Below are 14,339 nucleotides of genomic sequence, written 5' to 3' on the forward strand. Positions count from 1 at the left end.
AACAACCTGTCCATGTCCTCGGGAGCAACAGGGTCAAACTCATCCCATAAAATGTCACCAAGACCACCACATGATAGCAATGTTGCAATATTTGAGGGGCTGCCACAAAGAAGAAGGGGTCAACTTATTCTCCAAAGCACCAGAAGGCAGGAATAAGAAACAACGGATGGAAACTAATCACTGTTCCATTGGTTGATTGTTGTCACTGTCAGAAAATTCCTCCTTATTTTTGGTTGAATCTCTCCTTGATCAGTTTCCATCCATTATTTCTTGTCTGGCCTTTGGGTGTTTTGGAAAATAGCTTGACCCCTCCTCTCTCTCATTCTCCCTCTCCTGCCCTCCCTCCTCCTCCTTCCTTCTCTTCACTAGTCTAGAATAAACTTCTTGAAAGCCTCCAGTGATGAAGCTCCCACAACTTCTGAAGGCAACTTCTGTTCCATTGGTTGATTGTTGATTTCTTGGTTGAATCTCTCCTTGATCATTTTCCATCCATTATTTCTTGTGTGGCTCTCGGGTGTTTTGGAGAATAGGCTGATCCCCTCTTCTCTGTGACAGCCCTCAAATATTGGCACACTGCTATCATGTCTTTCTGGTCCTTCCTTCCTTCTTCTCCTCCTCCTCCCTCCCACTCTTGGCATCCTCTCCAGGCATGGGGCCAGGGCCGGGGGCTGGAGGCATGACAAGCTGTTCATCTTCATTATCAGACTCGGAGTCTGATAAAAGACCCGGTTGGAGATGGGAGGGGCCCAGCTGAGGAGAGGAGGGAGGACGAGTCACAACAGGTACGCTGAATTCACAAGGAGCCATCGTCACCAAATACGGGGCAGGCAATACGTGGACTCAATGGTCTTTAAGACCATTTGCTCTCTTAGGCATCACTCCTTCTTGAGCTCTATTTAAATCTAATTATGATTTAATCTACGGGTGCATTGGCAGCGGAGCAGACCCTTATGTAGGAATCCGTTGGCTCATTTCCCTTTTTGTTGCTGGCTAGGAAGAAAAAAATCTGGCAAGTATGTTTTAATTGAACTGATGATTAAGGGCCTGGGGACAAAAACATATGAAGAATGGTTACAGGATTTGGGTTTAGCCATTCTAGAGAAAAGAAGGACTAGGGGAGACATGATAGCAATGTTGCAATATTTGAGGGGCTGCCACAAAGAAGAAGGGGTCAACTTATTCTCCAAAGCACCAGAAGGCAGGAATAAGAAACAACGGATGGAAACTAATCACTGTTCAATTGGTTGATTTGTTGATTTCTTGGTTGAATCTCTCCTTGATCAGTTTCCATCCATTATTTCTTGTCTGGCCTTTGGGTGTTTTGGAGAATAGGCTGATCCCCCTCTTCTCTGTGACAGCCCCTCAAATATTGGAAGAGTGTGATTATGTCTCCCCTGGTCTTTCTCTTCACTAGTCTAGAATAAACTTCTTGAAAGCCTCCAGTGATGAAGCTCCCACAACTTCTGAAGGCAACTTCTGTTCCATTGGTTGATTGTTGTCACTGTCAGAAAATTCCTCCTTATTTCTTGGTTGAATCTCTCCTTGATCATTTTCCATCCATTATTTCTTGTGTGGCTCTCGGGTGTTTTGGAAAATAGCTTGACCCCCTCCTTTCTGTGACAACCCCTCAAATATTGGCACACTGCTATCATGTCTTTCTGGTCCTTCCCTTCCCTTCCTTTCTTTTCTCTTCTCTTCCCTTCCTTTCCTTTCTTTTCTCTTCTCTTCTCTTCTCTTCTCTTCTCTTCTCTAAACTAAACTAAACTAAACTAAACTAAACTAAACTAAACTAAACTAAACTAAACTAAACTTACCCAATTCCAGCAACCATTCTTCATATGCTTTAGCCTCCAGTCCCCTTTGTTGCTCTTCTCTGCACTCTTTCTAGAGTCTCAACATCTTTTTGATAGTGTGGTGACCAAAAGTGGATGCAGAACTCTAGGTGTGGTCTTACTAAGGCTTTATATAATGCTATTAGTATTTATAGAGTGGTATTAAGAAGAGACTGGACAGCCACTAGTATTGGGTCTCCAGCTTGAGCATAACGTTAGACTAGAAGATTTCCAAGGCCCCTTCCAACTCTGTTGGTTTGTTGTGTTCTGTGAGATGGGCAGTTGGTCTTATTTTCAGCAGTGTTGACACCTGTTGTTGATAGACAGACAATTCCCTTAACAGGACGTAGAACAATAGCATGGAAATGAGCAGCGTTACAGTGTGATTAGGGAATTTCAGTTACTTGGAAAATAATTTGGGAGAAGCAGTCTCGGTGACAATGAGGCGAAGAAATGAAAAAAAAAAAGCAATTAAATGGAGAAGTAGAACTTGAAGGCCATTAACTGAAGATGCTCTGGAGTCTTCTGAAGAAAGTCAAAGTTCAAAGCTAGTAGCCAATTCTCAAATGGATTTGTGGAGCCACCTGGCCTTGGCCAATTACAATGAAATGTAGACCAGCAACCACACAGGTAGACTCTTAAGTTCTCCGCTCACGTCAAGGAGTCTTATTTCCACTCAAGCTTGACCAACAGTGTTTCCTTCTCAGTTCTTGGCAAATGGGAGTAAAATCCCCAGCTTATCAAATTGATTCGCGCAATGTCAACACAATGGTGTTTTTCTTTCCTGCTGGCTTGGTGACTTTTTTCATGTCTGCAAGACCTCAGAAGGCTTTTCGCAAACCACATTCATCCCAGGGAAGGCATCTATCCCTTTGGCAGGAGACACACCATGGGATACGTTGGTCGGTCGAGGGAGCCTTTTTTCCATTTGCCTTGGCAGCCGTCCCAGGAGTTGACAGCTGAGGGGGAGCTTGGTCAGGCTTAGACTTGTCTCTGCCCTTGGCAACCGAACACTTCACCTCCGGTGGAACCTCCAGAGGGCCTCTCCTCAGGAGACACTTGCGTTGACTGCTTAAGGAGGCTTGACGTTGAAGCTCTGGGGGTATTTATAGAATCTGACCATGAATGTCTAGTCTCGTGGGCTTCACTGGTGACTTAAGCGAGGTTGTGAAGGAGATATGTGACACCAAGGGCCATTTGCGATCTTTCCTTCCTTCCTTCCTTCCTTCCTTCCTTCCTTCCTTCCTTCCTTCCTTCCTTCCTTCCTTCTTTCTTTCTTTCTTTCTTTCTTTCTTTCCTTCTTTCTCTCTCTCTCTCTCTCCCTCCCTTCCTACCTGCCTCCCCCTTCCTTCCTTCCTTCCTTTCCTCCTCATCCTCCTTCTCCTCCTCCTCCTGTTCTTCTTCTTCTTCTTCTTCTTCTTCTTCTTCTTCTTCTTCTTCTTCTTCTTCTTCTTCTTCTTCTTCTTCTTCTTCTTCTTCTTCTTCTTCTTCTTCTTCTTCTTCTTCTCCTCCTTCTCCTCCTCCTCCTCCTCCTCCTCCTCCTCCTCCTCCTCCTCCTCCTCCTCTTTTCTCTCTTGTTCTTGTTCTTCTTATTGTTCTTCTCCTCCTCCTCCTCCTCTTCTCTCTCTCCATCTCCCTCTCCCTCTCTCTCCCCCCCTCTCTCTAATATCAAATACATCTTGGAATCATAGAATGAGGGAAAGAATTAAGGCCATCACACCCAACCTTGCTTAATGCCACCATTCAAATGAAATCTATCAGGTTCCCCAATAATAACACTGTGAAGTTATTCCTTGCAAACCATTTTTATTTCTTTATTTTCACTCCAAGACCAAACCAGAAACATCAAACATACCCGACAGGCATAAAGATTATGTGACTGCCCAAACCAACAAAAAGTTTGGAAGAAGGTGCCAATGGATAGTACACTAAAGCTATAGACAGACCTGTTATCATTAGCCTTGATACATCTAAAAATTTGCCCAGCTAAAAGCAAAGCAGCGATCTTGTGAAGAAAATTAAAATTTCCAGTAACTGGTGTTCTGAATGCTAATTGCCATAGCAGAGAAGGTGAAAAACCTTGTGAGAATATGAGATGTGGATTCTCCTAGAATTTAGTCCCACTGTTTACTGTCTTGCATTTTCAAGCGCTAGAGAACACATGTTCACCCTTTCCTATATGACATCTCCTTACTTCTACATTGCTTCTCTCCTTGATGAGTTTGCATCCATTGCTTCTTGTCCTGCCTTCAGGTGCTTTGGAGAATAGCTTGACTCCCACTTTTTTGTGGCGGACCCTCAGACACTGGAAGACTGCTATCATGTCCTGCTAGTCTGTCTTTTCTCTAGATCAGAGGCGTCCAAACTTGGCTCCTTGAAGAGTGGTGGACTTGAACTCCCAGAATTTCCCAGACAGCATGAGCTATAAATATGAGCAAGTTGCTGGCTGGGGAATTCTGGGAGTTGAAGTCCACCACTCTTCAAGGGGCCAAGTTTGGACATCTCTGCTCTAGACCGGAGGTCTCCAACCTTGGTCCCTTTAAGACTTGTGGACTTCAACTCCCAGAGTCCCTCAGCCAGCAAAGCTGGCTGAGGAACACTGGGAGTTGAAGTCCACAAGTCTTAAAGGGACCAAGGTTGGAGACCCCTGGTCTAGACCAACCATCTCCTGAAGATTAATTGCACTCAGAACTATGAGGAAACTGACAGATGCAAGGTTGTCCTTTCCAGTTTTATTCCTATTTCATATATATTGGAAGTTCAGTACGATAGGGATTTTGCGACCCTTTGATGGAGTTTATTCCCTGGTCGTATTTTTCGTCATTGACTGAAATGCCGGCATTTATTTTTGTAGCTCCTTTGCAATTCGTGGGGCCACTTTCCGTGGCTTGCCAGTGCAAGTGTTAAAAGATTGATGCTTTCTCTACAGTTTCCTTCCTGGCTGACAGAGCTAGAAAACAATCGATTTCCTGCAAGATAATGATTTTTGATCTTCTTCTTAGTATTCACCTCATCATTGGCTCCCAGCATTCTCTCTGGGTTAGACTTCTTTGATAATAAGGGATGAAAAACCTCACACCCACATTTATTTGGAAGATCAAGATTGAGTCTTTAATCTCACTCCCCAAATTGTCACTGCTCTCTTTATGGTTTGGGGTGCAGCAGACCTATGTCTCTGAGAAGTTCTCTTCTAGGAAATGTCCCTCATTAATTAGAGTCTAAATCCCAAGGGGTCTGTCCTGAGATCTGGACATCTTCCCTGCTTAGAATAGAATAGAATAGAATAGAATAGAATAGAATAGAATAGAATTCTTTATTGGGCAAGTGTGATTGGACACACAAGGAATTTGTCTTGGTGCATATGCTCTCAGTGTACATAAAAGAAAAGATACCTTCATCAAGGTACAACATTTACAACACAATTGGTGGTCAATATATCAATATAAATCATAAGGATTGCCAGCAACAAAGTTACAGTCATACAGTCATAAGTGGAAAGAGATGGGTGATGGGAACGATGAGAAGATTAATAGTAGTGCAGATTTAGTAAATAGTTTGACAGTGTTGAGGGAATTATTTGTTTAGCAGAGTGATGGCCTTCGGGAAAAAACTGTTCTTGTGTCTAGTTGTTCTGTTGTGCAGTGCTCTATAGCGTCGTTTTGAGGGTAGGAGTTGAAACAGTTTATGTCCTGGATGTGAGGGATCTGTATATATTTTCACGGCCCTCTTCTTGATTCGTGCAGTATACAGGTCCTCAATGGAAGGCAGGTTGGTAGCAATTATTTTTTCTGCAGTTCTAATGATCCTCTGAAGTCTGTGTCTGTCTTGTTGGGTTGCAGAACCAAACCGGACAGTTATAGAGGTGCAAATGACAGGCTCAATAATTCCTGTGTAGAACCGGATCAGCAGCTCTTTGGACAGTTTGAACTTTCTGAGTTGGTGCAGAAAGAACATTCTTTGTTGTGCTTTTTTGATGACATTTTGGATGTTAGCTGTCCATTTTAGATCTTGCGATATGGTAGAACCTAGAAATTTGAAGACCTCTGCTGTTGATACTGTGTTGTGTAGTATAGTGAGAGGTGGAATTATGGAAGGGTTTCTCCTAAAGTCTACCACCATTTCTCCGAATTTGAGTGTGTTCAGTTCCAGATTGTTCCGGTCGCACCACGAGGCTACCTCCCGTTTATAATGTTTTGAAACCAGAAGTGAAAAATGCCTGGACACATAGATGTAATTTCAATGGGAAGTTTTTGGATCTAACGTGTAGATCTCTGCTAAAGAGCCGTTGCGGCACAGTGGTTAGAATGCGGTATTGCAGGCTGATTCTGCCGACTGCCAGCAGTTTGATCCTGACCGGTTCAAGGTTGACTCAGCCTTCCATCCTTTTGAGGTCTGTAAAATGAGGACCCAGTTTGTTGGGGCCCCCTGAGATGCTGACTCTGTAAACCGCTTAGAGAGGTCAGTAAAGCACTGTGAAGCGGTATATAACTCTAAGTGCTGTTTCTAGTGCTATTGCAAAAATTTGGTGCCATGCTAGATAATTTCTCAACTCAGGGTAGGAAAAGTCATGTGGATTTCTGGCTGTGCTGCACATTGAGGGAAGTGATTCTGCCATCATTTTCCTCAAAAGCATTTTAATCATCAGAGCTGCTCATAACTGCAGAAGTTCTGAGGGAAGATAAAGAAAACATTGGGCGCTATCTAACAAAATGAAATTCAACAGTGAAAAAAGTAAGGTTCTACATTTAGGCAAAAAACCCAAAATGCACCGGTACCGTATATGTGGTACCTTGCTCAATAGTAGTACCTGTGAGAGGGATCTTGAAGTCCTAGTGGACAACCATTTAGATATGAGCCAGCAGTGTGCAGCAGCTGCCAAAAAAGCCAACACTGTTCTAGGCTACATAAAGAGAGGGATAGAATCAAGATCACGTGAAGTGTTAGTGCCACTTTATAATGCCTTGGTAAGGCCACACTTGGAATATTGCATCCAGTTTTGGTCGCCACGATGTAAAAAAGATGTTGAGACTCTAGAAAGAGTGCAGAGAAGAGCAACAAAGATGATTAGGGGACTGGAGGCTAAAACATATGAAGAACGGTTGCAGGAACTGGGTAGGTCTAGTTTAATGAAAAGAAGGACTAGGGGAGACATGATAGCAGTGTTCCAATATCTCAGGGGTTGCCACAAAGAAGAGGGAGTCAAACTATTCTCCAAAGCACCTGAGGGTAGAACAAGAAGCAATGGGTGGAAACTGATCAAGGAAAGAAGCAACTTAGAACTAAGGAGAAATTTCCTGACAGAACAATTAATAAGTGGAACAACTTGCCTGCAGAAGTTGTGAATGCTCCAACACTGGAAATTTTTAAGAAAATGTTGGATAACCATCTGACTGAGATGGTGTAGGGTTTCCTGCCTGGGCAGGGGGTTGGACTAGAAGGCCTCCAAGGTCCCTTCCAACTCTGTTGTTATATTATATTATATTATAAAACCTTAGGATTTCAAAATCAAGACAGAATGTGATTTGCTGCTAGGCATGAATTCAGCAACAATATTTTTGCCATTCAATGGTGCCACTGAAGATGCATAAGCAATTTTGCCTTTCCAGATGTTTGAGTCCTCAGTTCCCAGCAGTTCAACTAGTATTATGGCATTAAGGGAATGGTCAGGCACAAAAGATCAGGTCCACACAGATTCCAGTCTAAAGAAAATAAGACTTAGGGATGACGTGATAGCAGTACTCCAGTATTTGAGGGCTTGCCACAAAGAAGGGGGGGGGGGTTTCAAATTATTCTCCAAAGTACCGGAAGGCAGGACAAGGAACAATGGATGGAAACTCATCAAGCAGAGAAGCAATTAAGGAATTAAGGAAAAACTTCTTAACCAATTAAAACAATTAACCAATGGAACATCTTGCCTTCAGCAGTTTTGGGTGCTCTGTCACTGGAGATTTTTAAGAAGAGACTGGACAGTCACTTGTCTAAAAGAGGATAGGGTCTCCTGCTTGAGCAGAGGATGGACTAGAAGACCTCCAAGGACTCTTCCGGCTCTAGTCTGATTTCCAGCTCTAGTCTGAGGTTCAATTAAACTGATTTATTGCTACTCATGCCTATATATAGGAACCTTGGAAACTCACAGTTAGCACCTGTTTGGAGTTAGTTAGTTAAGAATCTACGGAATTCTAGGGAGTTGGACTAACTTTGCTTGTGACTATGCAGGGATTCTAGGCTATTCCCTCTTTTGACTCCACCTCTGGATTCTACCAATTCTTCTCCTACAATCATAGCACTAAATATCTGGAAAGCAACAGTCTTAGCTACAATCCCACTCTACTGTATTAAATGCCTTTTTTTTTTCCTTTCTAGGAGGTCCAGCGTCTGAGCACTGGGAAAGACCAATCAAGATTGGAGAAATGTAAGTGTCATTTTCTTGTCAGGAACCTTTAGCTTAAGGAAGATTTCACTTTCTGATTTTCACATGTTTTTTTCCACCCAACAGCCACAATGGGAGCTTCTTGGTCAGATTCACCCAAGAAAAGCAAACCTGAAAAAGCACCATTTGCTCATCTTATAATTGATAGCCACAATATTCCATCTGGTAAGTTCACTTTCAAACATTTACCATGTTCTCGTATAGTTTGAAGTGCAAAGCAAGCAGGGTGGATTTGATTTAATTCAAGTCAATTTAAATCACGATTTAAATCGTAATTTAAATCACTAATAAAAAGGCTTGATTTAAATATAAAGAACGGTTGCAGGAACTCAGTATGTCTAGTTTAATGAAAAGAAGGATTAAAGCAACTTAGAACTAAGGAGAAATTTCTGACAGTGAGAACAATTAATCAGTGGAACAGCTATTCTCCAAAGTACCGGAAGGCAGGACAAGGAACAATGGATGGAAACTCATCAAGCAGAGAAGCAACCTGGAATTAAGGAAAAACTTCTTAACCAATTAAAACAATTAACCAATGGAACATCTTGCCTTCAGCAGTTTTGGGTGCTCTATCACTAGAGATTTTTAAGAAGAGACTGGACAGTCACTTGTCTAAAAGAGGATAGGGTCTCCTGCTTGAGCAGGGGATGGACTAGAAGGCCTCCAAGGACTCTTCCGGCTCTATTCTGATTTCCAGCTCTAGTCTGAGGTTCAATTAAACTGATTTATTGCTACTCATGCCTATATACAGGAACCTTGGAAACTCACAGTTAGCACCTGTTTGGAGTTAGTTAGTTAAGAATCTACGGAATTCTAGGGAGTTGGACTAACTTTGCTTGTGACTATGCAGGGATTCTAGGCTATTCCCTCTTTTGACTCCACCTCTGGATTCTACCAATTCTTCTCCTACAATCATAGCACTAAATATCTGGAAAGCAACAGCCTTAGCTACAATCCCACTCTACTGTATTAAATGCCTTTTCCCCCCCCCTTTCTAGGAGGTCCAGCGTCTGAGCACTGGGAAAGACCAATCAAGATTGGAGAAATGTAAGTGTCATTTTCTTGTCAGGAACCTTTAGCTTAAGGAAGATTTCACTTTCTGATTTTCACATGGTTTTTTCCACCCAACAGCCACAATGGGAGCTTCTTGGTCAGATTCACCCAAGAAAAGCAAACCTGAAAAAGCACCATTTGCTCATCTTATAATTGATAGCCACAATATTCCATCTGGTAAGTTCACTTTCAAACATTTACCATGTTCTCGTATAGTTTGAAGTGCAAAGCAAGCAGGGTGGATTTGATTTAATTCAAGTCAATTTAAATCACGATTTAAATCGTAATTTAAATCACTAATAAAAAGGCTTGATTTAAATATAAAGAACGGTTGCAGGAACTCAGTATGTCTAGTTTAATGAAAAGAAGGATTAAAGCAACTTAGAACTAAGGAGAAATTTCCTGACAGTGAGAACAATTAATCAGTGGAACAGCTATTCTCCAAAGCACCTGAGGGCAGAACAAGAAGCAATGGGTGGAAACTGATCAAGGAGAGAAGCAACCTAGAACTAAGGAGAAATGTTCCTTAGAACATTCAATAAGTGGAACGACTTGCCTGCAGAAGTTGTGAATGCTCTAACACTGGAAATTTTTAAGGAAATGTTGGATAACCATTTGTCTGAAATGATGTAGAGTTTCCTGCCTGGGCAGGGGGTTAGACTAGAAGACCTCTAAGGTCCCTTCCAACTCTGTTATTGTTATTGTTATTGTTATTATTATTATTATTATTATTATTATTATTATTATTATTATTAAATAAACTCAATTTAAATCATAATTTTTGAAGAGCAGCTGTCATCTCCGTTCTGCAGCGGCTCCTCCTCTAACCCGCTGTTGACTCACCGACAGTCCCAATATTGCATAATATACAGCCTCAGGCTACATAACTAAGCTCCATTTCATGCTGAATAAACTAAATCATTAATGGATATTAAATAGAAGACTACCTTTAGATAGAATTTTACTCCAAAAGCATTTTAGTAAAATAAATTTGATTTAAAAAGGTCCAATTTAAATTAAAAAAATCCAATTTAAATAAAAATATATATATTTTTAAATCACTGATTTTTATCCACCCTGAAAGCAAGATATTTTGCTGATTAACTGCCAGTGAGGTCTGAAACGGGCAACTCCATACGTATTTTCAATTACAATTTTATTTTCATTTTTAAAGAATTTTACTTTGTGTATTCTACACACCGTACTTTAAAATATTCTTGTGTAAATATTTTAAAACAACGGAAGGAGCAAGTGACACTCTACAGAAAATCAGGCACAAATATGGAAATATGGTTGGATAAACTACAAATCTGAAGGGCCGATAAACTGAGGTAGAATAGAATAGAATAGAATAGAATTTTATTGGCCAAGTGTGATTGGATACACAAGGAATTTGTCTTGGTGCATATGCTCTCAGTGTACATAAAAGAAAAGATACGTTCATCAAGGTACAACATTTACAACACAATTGATGATCAATATATCAATATAAATCATAAGGATTGCCAGCAACAAGTTATAGTCATACAGTCATAAGTGGAAAGAGATTGGTGATGGGAACTATGAAACGATTAATAGTAGTGCAGATTCAGTAAATAGTCTGACAGTGTTGAGGGAATTATTTGTTTAGCAGAGTGATGGCCTTCGGGAAAAAACTGTTCTTGTGTCTAGTACTAGTCCAGTACATCATTGAAAAATCTACAAAAATGAAATTAGAACAACATGATAATTAACAGGACAGGAGCCCCACTGATTTGATGTAAAGTTGGATGTCATTTGCAATCCCGTGGGCAAACCACCATCTGAAAGCATGGTTTGAAATGGCTTGAAACATGGTGGTTTCTCAATGAATTATGGCTTAGCTTGTGCCAGGAGGAAACGCTGTAGCCCAGACAGCAGTCTGATCAATGAGATTGGAGCCTGAAAGAGGGGCAGGGTGGCAAAACCCTCCATAATTTTGGGGACAGTAAAACTTTCAGGTTTGCAAGATTCTGTTGATGTAACCTTAGGAGAAAGGTCAACCTGAAGGCAAGACAAGAAGCAATGGATGGGAACTAATCCAGGAGAGAAGCAATCTGGAATTAAGGAGAAACTTCCTAACAGTGAGGACAATTAACCTGTGGAATGGCTTGCCTTCAGAAGTTGTGAATGCTCCAACACTGGAGATTTTCAAGAAGAGATTGGATGGCCACTTGTCTGACATGGTCTAAGGTCTTCCTGCTTGAGCAGTGGGCTGGATTAGATGACCTCCAAGGTCCCTTCCAGCTCCATTTTATTCTAAAGAGATTGGATAACCGTTTGTCTTGGAATGGCATAGGGTCTCCTGGTTGAGCAGCGGTTGGACTGGAAGACCTCCAAGGTCCATTCCAGCGCTAATCTATTCTAAGACATTGGATAACTGTTTGTCTGGAATAGCATAGGGTCATGATGGCGAAGCTATGGCATACGTGCCACAGGTGGCACATGTAGCCTTATCAGTGGGCACATGAGCTCAGCTCCAGTGTGTATGCGCATACCGGCTACCTGATTTTCGGGCTTTCTGGGCCCACCAGAAGAAGGGAAACAGGCTGTTTCCTGCCTCCAGAGGGCCTCGGGGGGTGGGTGGATGGAGAAGGGCCGTTTTTTGCTCTCCTCAGCCTCCAGAGCCTTTCTAGGAGTCTGGGGAGGGCGAAAACGGGCCTTCCCCCCACGGAGGCCCTCTAGAGGCCCAAAACGGCCCGTTCCCCTCCCCCGCTCCTGGCACACGATGGCAAAAAGGTTAGCCATCACTGGCATAGGGACTCCAGGTTGAGCAGGAGTTGGACTAGAAGATCTCCAAGGCCCCTTCCAGCTCTAATCTATTCTAAGAGATTGGATAACCATTTCTCTTGGAATTGCATAGGGACTCCTGGTTGAGCAGGGGTTGGACTGGAAGACCTCCAAGGCCCCTTCCAGCTCTAATCCGATTGATCTATCTATCAACCAGCCACTAAGCGAGGATGTCAGGCCTGGAAACCATACTAGACTTTAGGTTTCCAGACGCTGCCACATTTTTCCCCTGAGGGGAAGAAGGGGGGCTGAGGGGTATGGTAACATTCTTCAGGCGGTCAAGGTCGGATGGTGTTCACATCTGCAGGAAGAGTGGCGAGAAGATATTCGAATGAACTGGGAGAACGTGGGACCATGTGACCATCAAAGGGGTCAGGGGGGTGGGACTCTTGGGGTTTGTATAACTGGGAAAAGAATCTGGAAGTTCAGTTTTGGAATTTCACTCATCGTGTGCCAGTTTCCTCATGCTAGTAAAGAACTCTTAAAGACAATGGCTTCTGAGTTTTCTTTATGCAGAAGAGGTTTTTCTGGAACCTTGACATTTCTAATCCCCTCCCCCAGGAGGAAGCAAATATTTTATTATTCTTCTTTAATCTTTTCTTCTTAGGCACTGGAAAAGTCAACCTTACGTGTTGGCATCATGACAAAGGCTGGGCCAACGTACTGAATATGACCTTCAGCGACGGCAGACTGATAGCCAATCACGATGGCTTTTACTATCTGTACGCCAACGTGTGCTTCAGGCACCACGAAACGTTGGGCAACCTGACTGGTCAGACGTTGCAGCTGATGGTGTATGTGATCAAGACGGACGCCAAGCGGCGAAACTCGGTCGTCCTGATGAAAGGCGGAAGTACCAAAAATTGGTCCGGCGAATCCGAGTTTCATTTTTTCTCGGTAAACGTCGGCGGGTTCTTCAAACTGAAGTCGGGAGAGATGGTGAACATCCAAATCTCCTATCCTTCCTTGCTGGACCACTCCCCGGAGGGAACTTATTTTGGCGCTTTTAAAATCAGAGATATCGATTGAATATTGATTTTTTTAGAAAAATTGGGAAAAATGTATTTATTCAGCTGGGTTGAGATGAATTGGAGAGTTGGGTTACAGCTCGTGGGGTCCAGCTGTCTACAGGTAGACCTTGACTTACGACCACCGTTGATCCCAACATTTGTATTGCTAAGCGAGACAATTGTTAAGTGAGCTTTGTCCTATTTTACAACTTCTCTCGCCAGTTTGGTTAAGGTAGAGTTTCTCAATTGTGACAACTTGAAGAGGTATGGACTTCAATTCACAGGATTCCCCAGCCAGCTGTGCTGGCTGGGGAATTCTGGGAATTGAAGTCCATACCTCTTCAAATTGTCACAATTGAGAAACATTGGGTTAAGGGAATCATGGTGCTGGTTCAGTTAGCAACATTGGATTTTGCTGGTCAGAAGGTCGCAAAAGGGGCTCACGTAATCCTCAGGACACTGCAACCGTCATAAATATGAGTCAGTTGCCGAGCACCTGAATTTGAATCATGTGAACATGGCGGCCGTAAGTGTGAAAATCGGGCCTAAGTCCCTTTTGCTGTTGCCATTTTAACTTCAAGCGGTCATTAAATCAGCTGTTATAAATCTAATTCTATAAATTCTATTTCCTGGGCAGCTTTATTGACTGCTCGTTTTCAAAAAAACGATCCTAAGGTTAGGATGGTCCAGTTAAAAACTTTCATTTAAAGTTTTTTTGGGGGGTAATTTGTCCTGTGCTCTTCAATCCTATGTCCATCTGGAATGGCATTTAAACCATGGCTTATAAAAACCCTTTGAAAAGCTAGCCAGCTTTGGTGTCATACAGGAAATCAAGAGTCGGATCCAGAAGACATGTGCAGCATGTAGCTGCTGTTGAAATCAGGAAAAAAATAAATAAAATAAGTTCCTTCTGATTTTAACTAGAAAACTAACTTCTTGAAAAGCTAAAAACGTTTGATTGGTTTGGGTGAATATTTTCAAACAAATTCGCTGGGAATTGGATTGTTCGTTTGGATCGGCTCCTTGTGTATTTTTGCACGGTACGGAGAGTCCTCGACGTATGACCACAATCAAACCCAAAATGTATATTGTTAGGTGAGACATTTGTTAAGCGAATTTTGCCCCATTTTACGACTTTTTTTGCCACGGTTGGTAAGCGGATCATTGCCGTTGTTAAGTTAGTAACATGATTGTTAAGTTGCCAAG

General features: G+C 42.2%; 1 protein-coding gene across 2 annotated transcripts in view; it reads left to right on the forward strand.

The window, feature by feature from the left end:
• TNFSF11 (TNF superfamily member 11) overlaps window positions 1-13,360 on the forward strand; it is a 29,033-nt gene extending 15,673 nt beyond the window's left edge. The window contains exons 3-5 of one of the 2 annotated variants that reach the window (XM_058184722.1): window positions 8,196-8,244; window positions 8,329-8,427; window positions 12,731-13,360. In XM_058184722.1, the coding sequence (XP_058040705.1) occupies window positions 8,196-8,244; window positions 8,329-8,427; window positions 12,731-13,152 (570 nt within the window). In that variant the 3' untranslated portion in view covers window positions 13,153-13,360. Of the gene's footprint in view, window positions 1-8,195; window positions 8,245-8,328; window positions 8,429-12,730 lie in introns of those variants that run through there. The other variant, XR_009155300.1, reaches the window with a different exon arrangement.
• Window positions 13,361-14,339: the final 979 nt, after the last annotated feature.

The sequence above is a fragment of the Ahaetulla prasina genome, chromosome 5 (assembly GCF_028640845.1).
Source record: "Ahaetulla prasina isolate Xishuangbanna chromosome 5, ASM2864084v1, whole genome shotgun sequence".
NCBI lineage: Eukaryota > Metazoa > Chordata > Lepidosauria > Squamata > Colubridae > Ahaetulla > Ahaetulla prasina.